The sequence below is a fragment of the Stegastes partitus genome, unplaced genomic scaffold, assembly GCF_000690725.1.
Source record: "Stegastes partitus isolate 25-593 unplaced genomic scaffold, Stegastes_partitus-1.0.2 Scaffold621, whole genome shotgun sequence".
NCBI classification, from domain to species: Eukaryota; Metazoa; Chordata; class Actinopteri; family Pomacentridae; genus Stegastes; species Stegastes partitus.
In genome coordinates, this window is record NW_007578352.1 from 64,363 (window position 1) to 82,658 (window position 18,296).

The following is an 18,296-nucleotide window of genomic DNA, read 5'->3' on the forward strand; positions in this document are numbered from 1 at the left end:
TCTAATTGGGAACTTCAAACCTCTTCCTGATTGCGTACTAGTGTGTTTACAGGAAGCGTTCGCTCATGTGAGAACACCTCTTTCTGGGAAACCACACATTTCCCCTGCATTGCAGACCATCCTTCCAACTAACTATACTGTCACAAAAGCGTAAAATACGACCGGAGTTTTACTTACTGGCATCAGACATGCAGAGATTCCCCCCAGATGGTACTGGAAGGTACTGAACATCTGGACCAGTTCATGTTGCAGCATCATCACTTAAAGAACCGCAGCAGTCCTGTACTTTACCAAAGCATGACATTTTATTTTTTTTAATACACAACTACAGTCAATTTCAAAACTATATACAGAAATCAGACAACAAAAAAGAAGGTAACACAACATTACAATGTCCTTATTGATGATAAAAGATGTTCAAGACTGTTGATACGTTGTATGAGGACACTATAAAGTAACATTACCACAACTGACCCTAAACAACAAGTGCATAAATGAGTCAGACCTGATCTATTTGAACTGCTCTTGCTTGCAAACAAGAGGAACAACCTGCAAATGCATGCAAATTGGTGGGACAGCAGATATAGGTATAGCAGGGGGGCCACCATGTTGTGGAAAAAAGAGAAATGTGCATTTTGATATAAATCCACTGCTTCGTCACAAGTCCATGTAATAGATTCTTTGTCAAACAGTCAAAGCTCCCCCCTCAGATGAGGAAGATGATGTCGTCAGCCACCATGACCTGGTTGTCGTCCTGCATGCGAGCCAAAGCGGTGCGAACTTCGGGCTCCGTGAACCGATTCTGCCGCTCCTTGTTGACGTCGTCCATCAGCGTCGTCATCTTCACCGACTGAGCGTGAGCGGACTGGAAGACGGCGAACAGGGAGGACTTGAACTCCTTCAGTCTGAGGGAAGAAACAAGGAAAGGTCTCATTTCATGTGCCAACTACAAGAAGTCCTCCTCACCTTCAGACTTAGCATTGATCATGAATTATTATCGCACGCTGAACCCTTGCAGAGTTCAGTCACCCACCTCTCTGCAGACAGCTCGGCGTCTCCAGCCTGTGAGGACGCCTCCATTGGCTCCTCATCTCGCTGTGGTTTGGCTGGTTTCGGAGTGCCGGCCTGAACTGCAGAGCATAAAGACCAAAATGAGAACTCGAATTTACACAGAAAGTCCTTGAAACTAGTTTTAGATCATGAGTTTCTCGTCCTAAACTTTTTAGTCATTCAGAAAGTAAAAGGCTGAAACAGCGTGGGAAGAGGATTCTTACTCTCAGGGACCTCCTGCTCCTCACTGAAGTCATATGGACTGTAAGGTTCACTGCCCTGAGATCCACGACGCCCCCTGCAGGACACAAAAGCACAGTTACTACTGATCGAGCAACATAAGCATCTTTAAAAATCTCTTTAATCCCGATAACCTGCAGCTGTTCATTACTGTGTGCATACAGAGGTAGGGGGGAATGTGTCTACCTCTTCCTCTGAGTTTTCTGTGAACGCTGCGTCGTCGCCTCCTCATCCTCGTCCTCCTCTGAGCCAGAGTCGCGCTCCTGTCTCGAGCGTTTCTTCTCTTTCTCCAGAACCTACAAGAAAAGCAGGAGTTCATCAGCACATCACCGGACACCGCCTCAGTCTGTTGCACGGATAAAACCTGGTCGGAGAAAAAGCAAGGCCGACCTTTTTGAAGTAGGCAAACTGGACGAGCTCCACTGCGACCTCCGAGTCCTGCATCTCCACGGCCTTGCTCATGCGGGCCTTGGCGTGCGCTGTGGACAGACGGATCAGAGTCTCCAGAGTACGAGCCGTCACCGGGGAGGTCTGTGGCGAAGAGAAAGACGGAACGAGGTTGAGTGAGCTCACACAATCTGGACACATCAGGTTGCATATCTGATTCACTTCTACTACGATGTGCGATAAAATGTCACATCAAATCATGTGAGGTTTGTAAAAGAATAAATCATAACAGCATGTGTCTTTCTGACCAAGTTTAAATCATCTTTACTGTGAGCCAAAACCAATTCCAACTCCTGTGCCCTGCATATTTTCGTCCAACTGATGATTAATTAGGAATTATTTAAGTTTCATGAATAAATATACTGATCTGAAAATATATCAACAAATAAGGCAGAAGATGATTGATGTGCATTTTTATCATAGATTTGCTGTAGAACCTCATTTTACAGAGTTACAGGTGTGTTTGCTGACCGCCCGTCAGAGTCGTATAAAACGAGCGCACCTCCCTTCTGTTTAACTACTAACTTCTGTGTTGATGCAGCATAAACCTGAGAAAAAGGCTCTTTGTTTTAGCTAGCAACCCGACTCTACTGCTAAGCTAGGATTTTCAAACGCTAACACAGCTGCTTAAACATTCAGGAGCAGCAGAACTCTGACTACATGCTCCCAACAACATTACTGAAGTGTCTGTGCAACGCTCTGCTCCAAGTATAAATACGATTTAGAGGTGGTGGCAGCAAGTGCTGGCAGATTTCCTGGACTGATAAAGTTGCTGCGACAGTATTTGTGCACGTCTATTGTTGGACTAATGCTAACTGCAGTACCGTAATTTCTGGACTATAAGCCGCTACTTTTTTCACACACTTTGAACACTGCGGCTTAAACAATGATGCGGCTAATTTGTGGACTTTTACGAGTTTACCTCAAGACGAAAGTGAGAGCAACAACGAAAGAGAGACTGAGGAAGTGTGTGACGAAGTAATTCTGAAGAAGACGACTTTAGTGGTTGTAGTGCGCAGGAGGAAGATGAAGATAGCGATCAATGACTTTTCCTGGTAGAATACTGTATTTTTAAATTTTTTTTTCTAACCAGCCGTGTTACAGGCACTGTTCGGAAAAAAGCATTTACGGTACGTATTTGTGTATGTTACAGATACGCATTTAATTAAAAGTTACAAAAATCTTATTGTGTAAATAGCTCATGTTACAACGTGGACACCTGCAGCTTATAGACAAGTGCGGCCTATAGATGTACACACACTTTTTTTTTTTAAGTTAGTGGGTGAGGTTTATATTCAGGTGCGCTCATAGTCCAAAAATTACGGTAAACATGAACAAGTCACTTTATCGTGTAGATCAGAGATGAGGATTACTTTGATATCAAACGGTTGTGAAGAAATTAACGCTACAAGTTATTTACTGTGAAAAACTGCTGTCCTTGGATTTTACCAGACCGATTGTTAAATAGCAATTTTGATTTTAATTATTTAAATTATTTTGAGCAATCTTTGTTTTTTGACGTAACTGAGCCGATTTTCCTGACAAACATCAAGTGTCATTGGTTAAAAAAGGTTTTCATCAGCACCTGGAAAAACATCCTCTGTATTTTATTTATCAGATTATCGGTTGTTAATGTGGCCGACCGTCATGAATGAATTTGCATCCCTTGCTTGTCTACACATGCTCACCCTGGCGATATCAGCACCCAGCTGGTCCTGGCTCCTCAGCCTCGAGTACTCCTCAGCGATGTGATTGGCCGCCTCCTCCGTCAGCACAGGCGTCACAGCCTTGGCGATGTGGATGTACTTCCTCATGAACTCCTTACTAACGATCTTATCCCTGAAACAAGAAGAGAACCGTTTTGGTCTTTCGCACACAGTCATGGAAAAGCTTTGGTTTTATAGAAGCTGTGGAGGAAAGAAAACGGGTATCGGGGTTGGTCCAGCTCTTTGTTTTTATCATAACCTCTGGATATTTAAAAGGATATCTGAAATTTTACCTTCATATTTAAAATATTCAGCACAATTTTAGTCAAATCAGAGACAGTCGAGCAGAAACTGTTCTAAAAACGTGACGATTTGAGACGGACTGATCCACATGTCTTTATCTCTTACTTCTTCCTCTTGCTTCCATGCAGCAGGTTGTTGTGTTTCTCATAGATCTGCAGCTCCTCCTGCTCTTCTACTACTGCATCTGGGTCTTCTGTAGCCAGAACGTCTACTGTCCCACCCAGAGCCATGGCTGAATAAAACACACATAAATGTAAGATATTTTATAGAATTACAGACTAAAAAGCCACAAACACTATGGAGCTGGAGCTCTTTGTTGATGTTCAGCACCTGCTCCCTCCTGCTCGTGGGGGTCTCGGTAGCGGTGCATCCTGAGCACGTGGTCCGAGATCTCGCGGTCCTGCTCGGGGTCCATCGTGTCCAGCATGATGAAGAGGAGGTCGAAACGCGACAGCAAAGAGTCCTGCAGGCCGATGTTCTCCATGGGGGTTTTATACTGGTTGTACTGCAGGGAACAGAAGACGTCTACATTCAGCAGGCGGGTTAAAAAGAAAAAAGGGAGGTTGGGTGCGTCTGAACGGTTACTCACCCTGCCGTAGACGGGGTTGGCAGCAGCGAGCACGGAGCAGCGAGCGTTGAGTCGGGCGTGGATGCCGGCCTTGGCGATGGTGACGCGGCCCTGCTCCATCACCTCGTGGATGGCCGTGCGGTCCATGTCGGACATCTTGTCGAACTCGTCGATGCACACGACGCCGCGGTCGGCCAGCACCATGGCGCCCGCCTCCAGACGGCGCTCACCTGGCGGAGGAAAAAAACAAACACAGACGGTGTATCAACTGTTTCAAAGACCTGTTTTAAGGTTAATTTCAGAAACTTTACTTTTAAGAGAGAAGATTGAAGAGTTTTGATTCGTCAAATGTTTATACAGTCTGTATAGTGAAATGCAAAAAGAGACTAGAAGCTGTGCAACAGAAAGACATAAGAATATTCTTTAAAAATAAATGAAATAGGGATGCACGATGGACTGATAAGCGACAGTATTTGTGCTCGTCTGTTGTTGAACTAATGTTAACTACAGTACCGTAATTTCTGGACTATAAGCCGCTACTTTTTTCACTTTTTTTCGCTTGGAACACTGCAGCTTAAACAATGATGCGGCCAATTTATGGATTTTTACGATATATCGACCTAACCCTGTATTGGCCGATGGTGTTTTTTTCCGATATATCGGTATCAGTCCGATGAACAAATTTAGCCGATGTGATTATCTAACATTAGCGCCTTCGTCTCTACATTTGATATTGCTGCTATTTCACACATATTTTTACTGAAATAGTCCTGGACTTGAATGTTAAATATGTTAAAAAATTTTAAAATATGTTTTACTTTTGTTACGTAATAAAGAAGACTATGTGGTCTACTTTGGTTTGGGCTTCTTTATAACAGTAGTTTAATAGTTCTCACGTTCTCACAGTGCTAACTTATACCCATTTTTCGGTGTGAACAAAAAAATTGAATATCGACATCGGTAGTATCAATTATTGCGATATCAGAAATCATAATATCGGTATCGGCCAGAAATTCTAATATCGTGCATCACTGAAAAAAATCACATTGTATCTAATAAGGAGGTGTGACTGTGATGCTAAACTCTTTTAAACTTTGATCTTGGTGATTATATCCATTTTATCCAGATGGTAAAGCATTTCATCATCGAGGCTAAAAATGTATTAGCAACTTAATACATAACTATCCAGAAGTTGATCTGTCTTTAAAAGGCAACACTGGTGTGTACAAATATCTAACATACATATTTACAAAGCTTCGGTTCTGCGCTTTCTTGTGATCCAGTATTAAAATATCACTGCAATGACGAGTTCATGAATATGTCAAACAAGGTTAATGGATGCTGAGATAAGCTGTCCACAGGTTGTAAATATGATTAAATTTAACCTAAATTCAAAATGATTTTTATACTCCGACATTTTTTCCACACAGGCAAGCAACTAGAATTGTTTATTATATATTTGATATGTGCTAAACCTCACTACAGTAAATATTTCCAGCTGAGAAGAGGAAATCTGAATTTGGAACTGGCTCTGAGAGTTAATAGAAAACAAACTATACCCGTCTCCTGATCAGTGGTGACAGCAGCAGTCAGACCGACGCCGGATGAGCCTCGGCCGGTGGTGGGAATCGCTCTGGGCGCCGTGTGAAGGACGTAACGCAGCAGCTGAGACTTGGCCACCGACGGGTCGCCTGGAAAAGTAGAACACACAAATATGTAAAACGGCTGATCTGAAACACCGTCTACTGACATTTAAATTCAAGCTTCTTGACTCAAAGAGAAGGAAAACGTCTGTGGTACCGATGAGCAGGATGTTGATGTCTCCTCTGATTCTGGAGCCGTTCTCCAGAACCTTCTCCACGCCTCCCAGCAACATGCACAGGATGGCCTTCTTGATGTACTCGTGGCCGTGGATGCTGGGAGCCAGAGAGCGAGCCAGCTGATCGAACACATTCTAAGTGAAAAGCAAACAGACAGATTTAATTCTCAGTTAAAGCCATTACCGTTCTTGTAAAAGTAGCCTGCAAACACCAATCCAAGGCCAGAGCGAGCTCAAAGGTATCACTGAGGTCTTCTACTGCCAACAGGCTGAATCATTTTAAGTGCTACTGCCACTAAACTGAAGCAGAAGGTTTTATTTCGCCTGATTTGTCTTTTTTCCCCCCAAACTGATGCCTGCAGATAAAAATTGCCTCCATTTGCTGGAATGCACAAAACCACCACAGCATGAAGCTTCAGCTACACCAAGCTCAAATTTCCAAACAATAGAACAGAAAATTTAAGGAAATTTGGAGACTCCAAAAGGGTTCTTGGTAAATGTGACAAAATGATCTGGCTTCTAGTCTTAAATGTACAGAATGACTTCAGGTTGTGATGAAAGGTGACACTTGAAGGTGTCTCCTCCATGTTTGTATTCACCATCAGTATTTGCTGATGAATAACTGAAGCACAAACACACAGTGCTTGTACTTTTTTACTGATGTAACAACTAGTGGATGAACGTGACTCTCCTCAGCTGATTCACCTCTATTTTGTAATTGTTCAGAGATGCTGTTTGTGTCTCCTGTTGGAATCGAATGGTTTCCAACGATATGTGGCACAGATTCTCAGTTTAACCGATCAGATGTGCACATGGCAGCAAGAGGTTCAAATGTTCACAAAGCTGTGACCAGGCTGGAGTCTTACTATGGAGCGAGTCTGACGGAAGTTCCTGATTTTGGCCACGTCGTCAGCAGACAGGGACGGGGACACGTCTTTGCTCATTTGTTTGACATTACAGGCAATCATGATGGTCCTGTAAAGAGAGAGATATCATTTGTAAAATACGGACAAACACTAGTGTTTAAGTTACACAGCGACGACTAACAGTTTGCTCCATCTCACCTGAACGTGCCCGAGGTGAATCCTCCCTTCTTGCCAGGCAGGCAGCGGTACGTCCCGATGACCTGCACTCGGTCTCCTGGTTTGACCACGTCCACCAGGTCGTTGTCCAGGATGATGTCCACAGAGCGAGGAAGCTGCCCGGCGGGAGCTTTCTCTGGCATCTCCTGCACCGTGATGGTCTGGTGGTCCTTGTAGATGGACAGACCGAACTCCGTCTCCAGAGGGTTGTTCTCCTCATCCTGGAGGAGGGAGGGAAAAAAAAAAGACATGTTATTATATGAAGCATTTCTTGGCTGGTTACATCTGCAAAATCCTTCTAAAGATTCCATATAAATAATTTGTTAAGCACTGAAACACATACATCACATCATCATCTGGACACATTAATGTTAGTGGATGGAGACTTTGAAGAAAGTAATAAAAAGTTCTCTCTATTATAACTCTGGCATTTAACAAATAGAAATAATTTTGCTAATCCTACCAGACCTAAAACAGGAAAGGTTTAGTCACATTTCATGTCAGAGAGTGAGAAAAAAAAAAGGTTATCTACATAAATATAATGACGAATTTTACACTGAATTCACTTTTTTTCCTTCTGGGCTTCTCTGATCAGTCAGAAATGAATCAACCATAACATTCAACCACTAAAACTAATTTTTCTGTTGAGGAATGCAAGTAAATATCTATAATCTGACAACTTAATCAAGAAATAATAATGTGCTTTACTATTTTTTCAGTTTTTTTTGTTTTTTTTAAATAAAATAGTGACTTTGAAAATTCATGGATCACAATAATAAATATATTTTCCCATTAAAACTATCATTTTGGTTACAAAGCTTCTACATACTGGTTTATTAACCGATACAAAAACACAAGAAATGATTTTGGTAATTAGCAATGCTGTTAATTTAGGGCAGTTGTGGCATAAACCTGACACTGGGTGGTGATCTGATAAATTTGTTCAGCACGCTACATAAATTAATGCAGCTTTACATTGAATCTCTGTGCATCTTCCAGCAAAATGCAGCTGGAACTGGTGCTTCTTAGCTCGAAGACAACGGATTTTAAAGCACAGCGCTTGATTTACAGCCTTTTATTGTGCAAACAGCCTGTTCTAAACACTGCTAGGTCTTCTTCAGAGCCCTCGTGTTTACCTTGGTGGGGTAGATGGCACTGGAAGGAAAAGCGTCCAGGGAAGTCATGTCAGTGTATTTTCTTTCCATCGTCTTCTTGGTGGCCGGACAGTAGTGAACGCTGCGCACGACTTTGGGACGCACCAGAGAACCTGCAAGGACGAAACGAGGAGGAAAAATGCGCCTTAATACCATCATCAGCCCTCCCTTTATGTTTGAGACTGTGTGGCGAGACTGAACTCACACTTGGTGATGATGCCCTCCACGCAGACCATACTGCCCAGCAGGCGGGAGGTCAGCGTCCGGGGGGAGACGTGCTTGGAGCCGAAGCTGCCCTCCAGGCCCACGAAGAACTCCTCGTACTGTTTGGCGTACGTGGCGTCGACCGAGGCCACCAGGTCCTTCAGCGCCCGCTGGAACGCCAGCAGCTCCTCGAAGGCGTTGTTCATCAGCCTGACAGAGACGGAAAACCATTTGGACTTAATTATGACCTTTATTGCTCTTCGTGGAGCATCTTTTTTGTGTGATCAGAACCTCTATTAGAGCTGACATGTTGAATGTGTTGTCCAGTGTTGAATTAATTGCCAACTATTTCGATTATCAGTTTGAGTCATTTTCTAAAAAAAAAACCAAAAAAAAGGCAAAATTCTGACTCCAGCATCTTAAACTTGGATCTCATCTGGATGACTTATTCCTCTGACAGTAAACTTAACATCTGTAGGTTGTGGACAAAACAAGACCTGTGAGGACGCCATCTTGGGCATTTTCAACATTTTATAAACCAAATAACGAATTTATTAAAGCAAGAAAGTAATCGGCAATAAAAACAATTGTTACTTGCAGGAGAAAACTACTTTCTAACCATTAAAGCGTGATTAATTATGAAATGTCAAGAGCAGAGCTACAATTACTTTCATTGCAGAAAAAAAAAAGTTGGACCAAAAGTATTATTTTCTGTCAAAGTACCTCTAGTTGTAAAAACTTACAGTATTTTATAACTAACGAGTCACTGTTTTGAAGGTTTATTCCACTGTAAATAGAATATTAAAGGCTCATTCTGGCCTAATAATACTTTCTGACTAACAAGTAAAGGTCTTAAAAGTTTGTGTAAGGTACTATCTCAAAACTGTATTCAGTCCTTTTCGTCAGCAGACTAAAATAAGATCACAGTTACTCACATCCTGGCTTTTAAACATCAGTTAGTGTTGTAGAGGATCAAGCACATCATAATGAGTGAGTGAGCAAAAGGAGGATCCACTGAACACATGCACCAGTTTGCACAAACAAAGAGTTTCCTACTTGGCAGCTCGGGCCTCGTTTCTTCTCCTCAGGTCGTTGATGTTGACGATGAGTCGAGCCTTGTTCTCGCTGATCATGTCTCGGACTTTGCTCTGGTAGATGCCCTGGTCTTGCTGCAGGTTGAGGACGGAAAAGGGGCATTTTAACCCAACTAATGAAACTTACAACCAACTAAACAACGACTTAAAACAGACTGAGTTTAGCCTAAATGCGTGCTGTTAGCATCAGAGTTCTGCAAGCTGATGAGATTTTCTTACAAGTGTTTTTTTTTTCTTTTTTTTTTTTTTGCAAATTAACCAGATCTTTTGTTGTGACCTCATGGTTTCTCAGTTCATCTCCACAATAAAAGTGAGACTTACATCGTCGTCCAGGAAGTCCAGATAGTCCCTCTGGGCCTCCCTCATCTCCCGGTCATCTACAACATCGGTCGACATCATGTCTGATCACTTTTTCTGCTTTAAAGCCGCTCAAATTAAACTAATATCGCCCAGACTTCGGCTCTGTGTGTCTCCTGCCGTCCGACCGCACGACTGACGGAGTTTCGCGCCACTACGTGCCGGCCGCAAGCTCAGCGTGAGCGGTGATTGGTCAAAACGGCACTCGCTGCTTTACGTATTCCGCGGGTAAAATGTACAGCCGTCCAATAGAGTCCTCGTGTCGTCACACGGCCCCGCCCACAATAAGAAACTCCCGCGAAAACACACAGGAAGAGGCGCGCTGTAGCATGAAGCAGGAAAAGCTGCATAAATGTGGGTTTTTCGTTGTTTTCCAGCAGATGGCGCCACAAACAGAGTTGTTATTTTTACTCTGCAAACTGTGTGAAAACATGACATCATCTCAACCGAGAGAAGACACATTTAAAGAGATCAGTCCGTTTATTTGGTTGCCAAGTGAAAGAGTAGCTCAGAAACGATGCAGAATAAACTCCATAAATTTCATAACAGTCCCGCCCCTGTTCAAGCAAACACTAAAACATTATTTCCTCTTCGGTCTGAATATTGCTTACATTTTAAAAATCCAGTTTGTGTGATATATCGTCATCTAGAGCCTTAACCTTATATTTCTATCAAACATTATTTTATTATATAATATCGCAGGCCCTGAACCTTAACATTTTGAAAATCCAAATGATTGAATACTGTGGGGCCATAACCTTAATATTTATATAAGTCGTGGAAATTTTGGTTTAATATATAATATTGTAGAGCCATGAACATAATATTTAATTTAAGGTGGTAAATTTGCATAATATATCATATTGTTGGGCCATAACTTTGACATCTACATCAGGGTGCTAAATGTGTATATTATATTAGATAGTAGGAAGTAACCTAAATGTGAAAATTAGGGTGTTAAATGTGTATATTACATAATGCTGTAAGGCCTTATCCTTAATATTTAGTCAGGTAAATCTGATAATATATTATAATCTGCAATTTTAACCTTCATATTTAAATTAGGTTGGTGAATTTGCATCCTATGTAATACTGAAGGGCCTTAACCTTATTATTTAAATGAGTTGGGTACATTTGTAATGATAATCTTATTTCTCTACTGGAAAGCCCTTTGGCTCATCTATTGTTGTTTTAAATGTGCTATATCAAGATCAGTGATCTGACTGACATCCATTCAATAGTCTATTTGAATTCCATTCGCTTTGAAATCACACATTTTTTGCTTGTAGTAAGTGAGAACAAAGAGTGTCACTGCTCTTCTGCTGCGATTGATTAATTTCTGCACTTGCTGTTTCGCCTGGTGCTGCTCATCTTGTGCTGATTTGCACTTCAGTAACGTGCGCTCGGTTCAGAGTGTGGCCTTGTGCAAAGTGTGTTCTCTTTGAATAAGATGTTTTTTATTTGATCACAGTAATGTTGAAATTACACTTGAATTCAAATGGATATCTGTCATGTGTAAAGCTGATTTCACCTTCTCTATTTTTTAGTCGTGTTCATTTGTCCGTTGCGCCTGAATAAAATAACACAGTGACTGATAACAGGTAGCCGTCATTATAATCTGAGTATAGTGTTGCCATATTTTGATCATACCTATTAGTGCAAAAATAAATGTAATCTGATATAATGCACTGACATAAAGCTGGTAGTCTTTGCATAATTGCTGTGCAAAGTGAAACCTATCATTAGTGGTGCAAAGTAACACGATGACAACTTTGTGTTACTTGTACTTTACCTATTTCCATATTCTACTACTACACGCTTCTATTTCACTATATTTCAGAGGCAATTATTGCACTTCATATTCCACTTCATATGTTTGATAACTTCAGTTACTTTGCAGATTTATATTAATAGTGCAAAATATGATCAACCAGTTCGTTGTGATAAAATACTATAGATTAACATAAAACTTTATTGAAGCCTGAGGAGGAAAATGAGTAGATAAACTACACAAAGTAGTTAAATCACCTTTACCAGCTTCAAGTTATAAACACATTAATGCAGCAATAATTCTGAAATATTCCAGACTGCAAAACATAAAGCGTACTTTTCCTTTTAATATTTTAAGTATATTTTGACCAGTGCGTTTGTATTTTTGCTTAAGTGAAAAAGTAAATGCATGACTCTTGCTTAGAGAATTGCTACACTTTAGTATTCGCACTTTTACTTAAGTACAAGGTCGAAGTACTTCTTTCACCTCTGCCCATCATTTGTTGGAAATGTAAATGATAGGCAGGCCTGTAATTATCATTTCCTTATCGTAATAGCTTCCATTAACATTTCCACCGAGTCATTTTAGGGCATGTGTTGATACATTTTCATTATGAGAGCATGATTAACGGGATCTAGTGTGTCCTGCTGTGCCTTGGGGTTGTATCATTTCCTTAATATGTTTTCTTTCCGTTTTCTTCATCAGCAGCATATTATCATTGTATCTGGTGATTGATTCCATATTGCTAAAGAAAAAAAAAAAACAACAACAACAAAAAACTGCCTATCAGCTTACAGAAGTAGGACAAATTAAAAACAAACATAAAACATCTTAGTAATCTGTTCATCCACCACATCTTCCCAAACAGCTTCAGTGGTCCTTGGCATTGATTCTCAAAGTCTGTGGAACTCTACTGGTGGGATCGAACACCATTCTTCCTAAAAATAAACTCTTCACTTGGTGTTTCAATGACAAGTCAAAGACGTCAGGTCAAAATCTCCCATAGATGTTCAGCTGGGTTGAGACCTGGTGGCTGTGAAGGCTACAAGATATGATTCCCAACTTTATTGATGCAGCACCTTTAAAAAATAGAGTTTACAAAGTGCTTTGAAAGAAGAATTAAAAAAGAAGACAATATTACAACAGAGAGCCAGTCAGGCCAAACAAAAAGACTAGAGAGGGGAAAAGGAGGAGAATTAAACAAGGGAAAAAGCTACAAAATGCAAATTTTAATTTAAATAAATGAACAGAACAAACACCAATCATACAAATAAAATATTAAAAGCGATAAAAATGCCATAGTATAAAGTAAAAGATGGTAAAACAAATGTTATATAGAAGCAGTGCTATAAAACGTGGGTTTAAGCAGCAATTTAAAAGAAGAAACGTTACAAAAACATGGTCACTTAGATTCAAGACTCGACTTTAGAACAGTCAGCAGGGCCTCACCTGAGGATCTGAGGCTGCCAACAGTGGGGTCAGCATCTCTTATATATAGCTTGTGTCCAGAACCTGAGGAGCTTTAAAGGTGATCAATAAAATCTTAAAGTCAATTCTAAAATGTGCAGGGAGCCAATGGAGGGAAGCCAGAATCTATACGATGTGATGTTGTCTGTAAGAACTAGTTGGACTTATGGATGATGGAGTCGAATCTTAAGAAAATGAGTCCGTGAATGACTTCTTCCAGGTCAGATTCAGAGAGAAACATATTTGGAAATGCTTTTTATCCAAATGAAGCAGGACTCGACAACTTTCTGGATCTGTGCTTTAAATCCTAGATCTGAATCAAAAACAAGTCGCACATTTCTGGCATGAACTAAGGCGAGTATCGACGGGTTTAGTTGTTTCATTTGGGGGACTAAACAATAAGATTTCTGAATTGCTTCATCATGAGAAACTTCATACTGAGTTGCAGTTGCTCTTTCTTGTAAGGAAACAAGTGAGCCCAGCTAAAAACATAGTACAAGAGAACCATGACATCTCCTCACTGCTGGGGTCAAAGGTCCAGCTGTGGTCTGAACATGGCTGCAGTGGACAGCAGTGGACAGCAGATGGAGACACACATGCAGAATTAAATATATATTTTACCTTTTTTTGTCTGTGTCATCCAATTATGTTAAAATTTAACCTTAATGTCCTGCCTTCAGGAAGTTTGGGCAACAATAACTGAGAATTTTAATCATTACAAACAACAACAGCCCAAATAAACAACTTTTTTTTGTTTGTTTTTGCAAGTTTCCATTTTAATAAAGTGAAAAACTCAATCAAATGCGTTAGTCTGTGTTGCTATCAGACTTTACCAAACCACAATAGTCCATTATAACACGAGTTTCAACATGCAGACCATGACTGGGGGGCGTTCCTGATCACTCTAACCCCGCCCTCCTCGCTGCTCCTCGGGCTCTCCTGTCAGCTGCGTTTCTACCCTTTTCCTCGCTGTTCCTCCGAAACACCTCCTCATCCAAACATGCCATAGTTTATCCAGATTTGTGCACTTTTTTTTTTTATTAAATCAAACCCTCTAGTGTATGTAGCCGCTCCGTCTTCACTTTTTTTTCTCAGGGACGCGCGACTCCAGGGGGGGCAACAGGTGTTCTGTCGGTGCAAACAGGTGAGATGATGCGTCTTTGCGCGTTTTTTCTTTTGTGCCATGTCGGATAATATGCGTAAAATGTGCGCTTTTCTGCGTAGGGCTGCTTCTTCGGTGCAAAATTAAAGTAAATTTAAGAGAATTCCACTTCCTACATTAGTTTTATTTGCGAGTTATGGGAGGGACATGCGCATGGAGCTGTTTTCTTCTCTTACATGTATCCAAAGATTGCACCTTGTTTGTAAGCATCAGCTCAGTTTCAAACGTCTGTTATATCTGAGGGGATTTACATAGTTGCAGGGATTCTGGGTCAAAGGCTTGGTGTCAAGAATATAGTGGCACCAAACAATAGAGGGGGGTGAAGGAGTGGTTAGGACGCACCCTTGAGGAGAAGCTGTGCTGAAAACTGTGTTCAGATTGGTGGGTGTTTGTCTGGCTGTCTCCATAGGTGCTCGTTTACTGTGTGACAACAGTAGTTTACATTCTTCTACTTGTACAGATGTGCAGGAGAGGTGGTTATCTTTCAGGTTTGGCGACCTGCTTTTCCATACTAGGTGGCTTGTGAATGAAAAGAATGTCTGTCTGTTGTGATCAAGTGTGTTTTCTTGTGGTGTGTATTTATTTAATTGCAGTTAATCTGCCAGGAGACTCAATTCAAAACCTGCGCCAACATGCTGTACATGGTGCAGATACCTTAAAGATGAATGTAAAAACACAGAAATGCAGCTGCAGGTTTTCAGAGCTCGCAAAACCAGTGTCGGTTTGTTAATCTGCGTATAGAAATTCCACAGTGTGTTTCTCACTGGTTTGTGTGCGGCTTTTATTAACTTTCAGTTTTAATCCCCCTTAAGCTCAGACTTCACTCTCTCCTGATTCTCTCTCATCCTATCCCCACCTTTGTACCTCACAGAGCAGATTGATGCACTCCAAAAATGAATTCACCACATAAAAACACACTGTGGGTTCTCATTAGGCTGCAGTACATTATAGGGGCTCATTTGATACTTTGAAAAGTACTTGGCCTCACCTGAAACAAGGGTTAGGGTTAGACTGTTTACTATAAAGCCTTATATCGCTGTCCACAAAACCTGAAATGTTTTGAACCAATCAACGAAAAAAGGAGATGAAAATGAGTTTGCGTGATGTTGCTCCAGGACAGTTCGTCTGTCTACACAGCACAGCTGGCAGAAGCAGCCACATGTGGCTTTAAATTGTTGCCCTATGAACCTTACCTGATCAGGCACTCAGACGGTGTCCCCTGAATGGACAGGGGCGTTGTCCTGGAGTAACAATACACCACCTCCAGGTTTTCCTGTCTATTTTGCTCTGATTGTTCAAACATTTGAGTTTCTGTGGACTTTGATATAAGACTATACAGTTTTGTCCAAAAATAGGAGTTACGCCCTTTGCTTCCAGGTGAGGCTGAGAGCTTTCTGAAGTACCCATAATGGTTACTCTTAAACTTTCCTCTCCTTGCAACGAAATGACGACAACTATTTGAGTTTTTCTGCACACTGATATGAAGCTTTATAGAGTACATTTATGCCACAAACTGTGAGTTACACCCCTTGTTTCCAGGTGAAGCAGAAAACATTTTGAAGTACCCATAACTCTCAAAGTTTTCCTTTCCTTGAAAGAAATGACAACAAATGTTTGAGTTTTTGTGCACAGTAATATAAGGCTTTACAGAGAACAGTTATGCCTCAAAATGGGACTTACGCCCTTATTTCCGGGTGAGGCTGGGGACATTTTAAAGTACACTAACCATGAATCTATCAGATTTTCCCTCTTTAATAATTTACTGTCCTCCACAGGGTGTCCTCTCCATCGCCAAGTCATGTCTGCTGATTCCCTGCAGCGGCTCAGCACCTTGACCCTGAGCGTCAAGCACCTCGGCCGCTTCCCTCGCCTCTCAGACCTCATCCCGTCCTCTCTGCCGTCGCCCAGCCCCACCGTCACCGTCTCCCAGGTCCCCAGCCTCTTCCGAGAGCCCTACATTCTGTCAGGCTACCGTCCCATCCGGCAAGACTGGCGCTGCTACCTCTTCAGCATCTTCCAGCGGCACAACGAGTCCCTGAACGTGTGGACTCACTTGCTGGCCGGTCCTGTGCTGCTGCTTCGTTGGTGGGCCAATGTCAGCGCCCTGGGGTTCACCCTGGACGCAGCCTTTCTACCTCTGTGCCTCTTCTTGGTGTCGGCGCTCAGCTACCTGTGCCTCAGCGTGGCAGCTCACCTCCTGCAGTCTCACTCCGAACACGCGCACTACTTCTTCTTCTTCCTGGACTATGTTGGTGTAGCCGTTTACCAGTACGGTTGCTCACTTGGTCATTATTTCTACACGTCGGAGCCGGCTTGGAGAGAAAGCGTCGGACTGCTGTTTCTACCCGGAGCCGCCTTCTTTGGGTGGCTCTCCTGCGCCGGCTGCTGTTTTGCCAAGTCCAGGTACAGACGGCCATATCCACTGCGGCGTAAAATCTGCCAGCTGATCCCCACCAGCCTGGCGTATCTGCTGGACATCAGCCCTGTAGTCCACCGCCTGCTTGCCGTCTCCTGGACGCAGGAGCCCTCGCAGCCCTTCCACGCCCTGCAGATCGCCACCTTCCTGCTGTCCGTCATCTTCTTCTCCTGCCCCATCCCCGAGCGCTTCTTCCCAGGCCAGTGTGACTTTGTGGGCCAAGGTCACCAGATCTTTCACCTGTTTCTGTCCCTGTGTACCGTGTTCCAGCTGGAGGCTCTGTTCCAGGACTACGCCAGGCGGAGGGATACAGTGGTGGAAGTATTTGGAGAAAGGCAGCTGTGGTGGGCTTGTGCATCCTTCCCCGTCTTGTTCATGTGCTGCCTCCTGACGGCACTGATCACAATGAGGCACGTGAACAAGGATCTGCAGAGTAAACAAGAGAGGGAAAAGTGTTCATAAAGGGGGTTGAGTTTACATGTACCAAATAATATTAATATAATACTAATTATGAAATGAAGCCATCCGTCTATGGTTTTGTTTAAAAGTTTACCATCTGTATGAGAAAAATATGATTACTTAAAAGTATTTGAACAATAAAATAATGTGAAACTGCTTTTTTCTGGTCTGGTACAATTAACAAGTCATCTGAATTTTCCAAAGGGTTTAACTGCTGATTCAAGAAAGAAGTTGTTGGCGCAGTGGAACCCATAGTTTACTAACTATGGCTCAGTCAAGTTTTCCACAGTGAATCATCCTCCTATTTAATTGCTGCTGGTGACAGAGGCTGTTCTGGGGAGAATGTTGAAGGATATTAAACCTAAAATAGCATCTAAATATACTTCTGGTTCTTGTTTTTGGAAATATATGAGGGTAATAAACAGATATGTTGAATATATCTGCAGAGGAGATCCATTGGTACAAAAAACAAGCAATTACACATTTCAAGTAGGTTCATTGTCCTGCTGAGGCCACTCCGAACCTGCTTTCTCGAGCTTTAAATATTTGACATTTCTGTTTGCCACAGAGGCTCTGTGCTGTCCGAGGCGAGCAGCAGTGTCAAAAAAACAAGAGTGAAATCTGGATTATGCCGTCCACCGAACAGGCCTGGCCAGATTTATGTGAACAAAGAGGCTAGTTTTCATGCTCAGGCAGGGGGATGGAGTCATAACGGTTTCCCAAGTGGGTGAAATCCCTCAGCAGATCCACAGTGAAGTGTGTGGGCTGGAAAAGATGACAGAGGACAACACTGCCCTGCAGGGGCAAAAAGCAACAACTGCACTTTTTTTTTTTTGCTGTGTTTTGTTTCACTATCTGACTTAGCAGACACTGAGGACGTCGTGATCACTATTTTCTCTTCTGTCTTCTTAATATGTATTTATGCAAAAACAACAACAACAAAAAAAGGTTTCATGATGATATTTAGTAGATTTGCAGCCAGATACCCAGCAAGGAC

The 18,296-nt window shown here is 42.1% G+C and overlaps 2 protein-coding genes across 2 annotated transcripts; one reads left to right on the forward strand and one right to left on the reverse strand.

The window, feature by feature from the left end:
- Nucleotides 1-283: 283 nt before the first annotated feature.
- Nucleotides 284-10,158, reverse strand: mcm3 (minichromosome maintenance complex component 3). Its single transcript, XM_008289552.1, has 17 exons — nt 9,989-10,158; nt 9,630-9,742; nt 8,575-8,783; nt 8,352-8,482; nt 7,198-7,436; nt 7,000-7,108; nt 6,115-6,268; nt 5,874-6,005; nt 4,336-4,544; nt 4,077-4,251; nt 3,852-3,978; nt 3,426-3,576; nt 1,681-1,821; nt 1,477-1,586; nt 1,275-1,348; nt 1,034-1,130; nt 284-905 (listed from the first exon to the last, which is right to left on the reverse strand). The coding sequence occupies exons 1-17, from the start codon at nt 10,064-10,066 to the stop codon at nt 707-709; spliced, it is 2,448 nt and encodes an 815-aa protein (XP_008287774.1). The 5' UTR covers nt 10,067-10,158; the 3' UTR covers nt 284-706.
- A 4,067-nt stretch (nt 10,159-14,225) lies between these two features.
- On the forward strand, nt 14,226-17,457 carry paqr8 (progestin and adipoQ receptor family member VIII). The gene is made up of 2 exons (XM_008289553.1): nt 14,226-14,406; nt 16,200-17,457. The coding sequence occupies exon 2, from the start codon at nt 16,223-16,225 to the stop codon at nt 17,300-17,302; it is 1,080 nt and encodes a 359-aa protein (XP_008287775.1). The 5' UTR covers nt 14,226-14,406; nt 16,200-16,222; the 3' UTR covers nt 17,303-17,457.
- Nucleotides 17,458-18,296: the final 839 nt, after the last annotated feature.

What these genes read in the sequence shown, in the direction of transcription:
- paqr8 (XM_008289553.1), top strand. Translation starts at nt 16,223, where the DNA reads ATGTCTGCTGATTCCCTGCAGCGGCTCAGCACCTTGACCCTGAGCGTC.
- mcm3 (XM_008289552.1), bottom strand. Translation starts at nt 10,066, where the DNA reads ATGATGTCGACCGATGTTGTAGATGACCGGGAGATGAGGGAGGCCCAG. An exon ending in GGAGGGCATCATCACCAAGT is followed by an intron (nt 8,483 to 8,574) that starts GTGAGTTCAGTC and finishes TCGTCCTTGCAG; the next exon opens with GTTCTCTGGTGCGTCCCAAA. An exon ending in CATGGAAGCAAGAGGAAGAA is followed by an intron (nt 3,577 to 3,851) that starts GTAAGAGATAAA and finishes TTCTTGTTTCAG; the next exon opens with GGATAAGATCGTTAGTAAGG.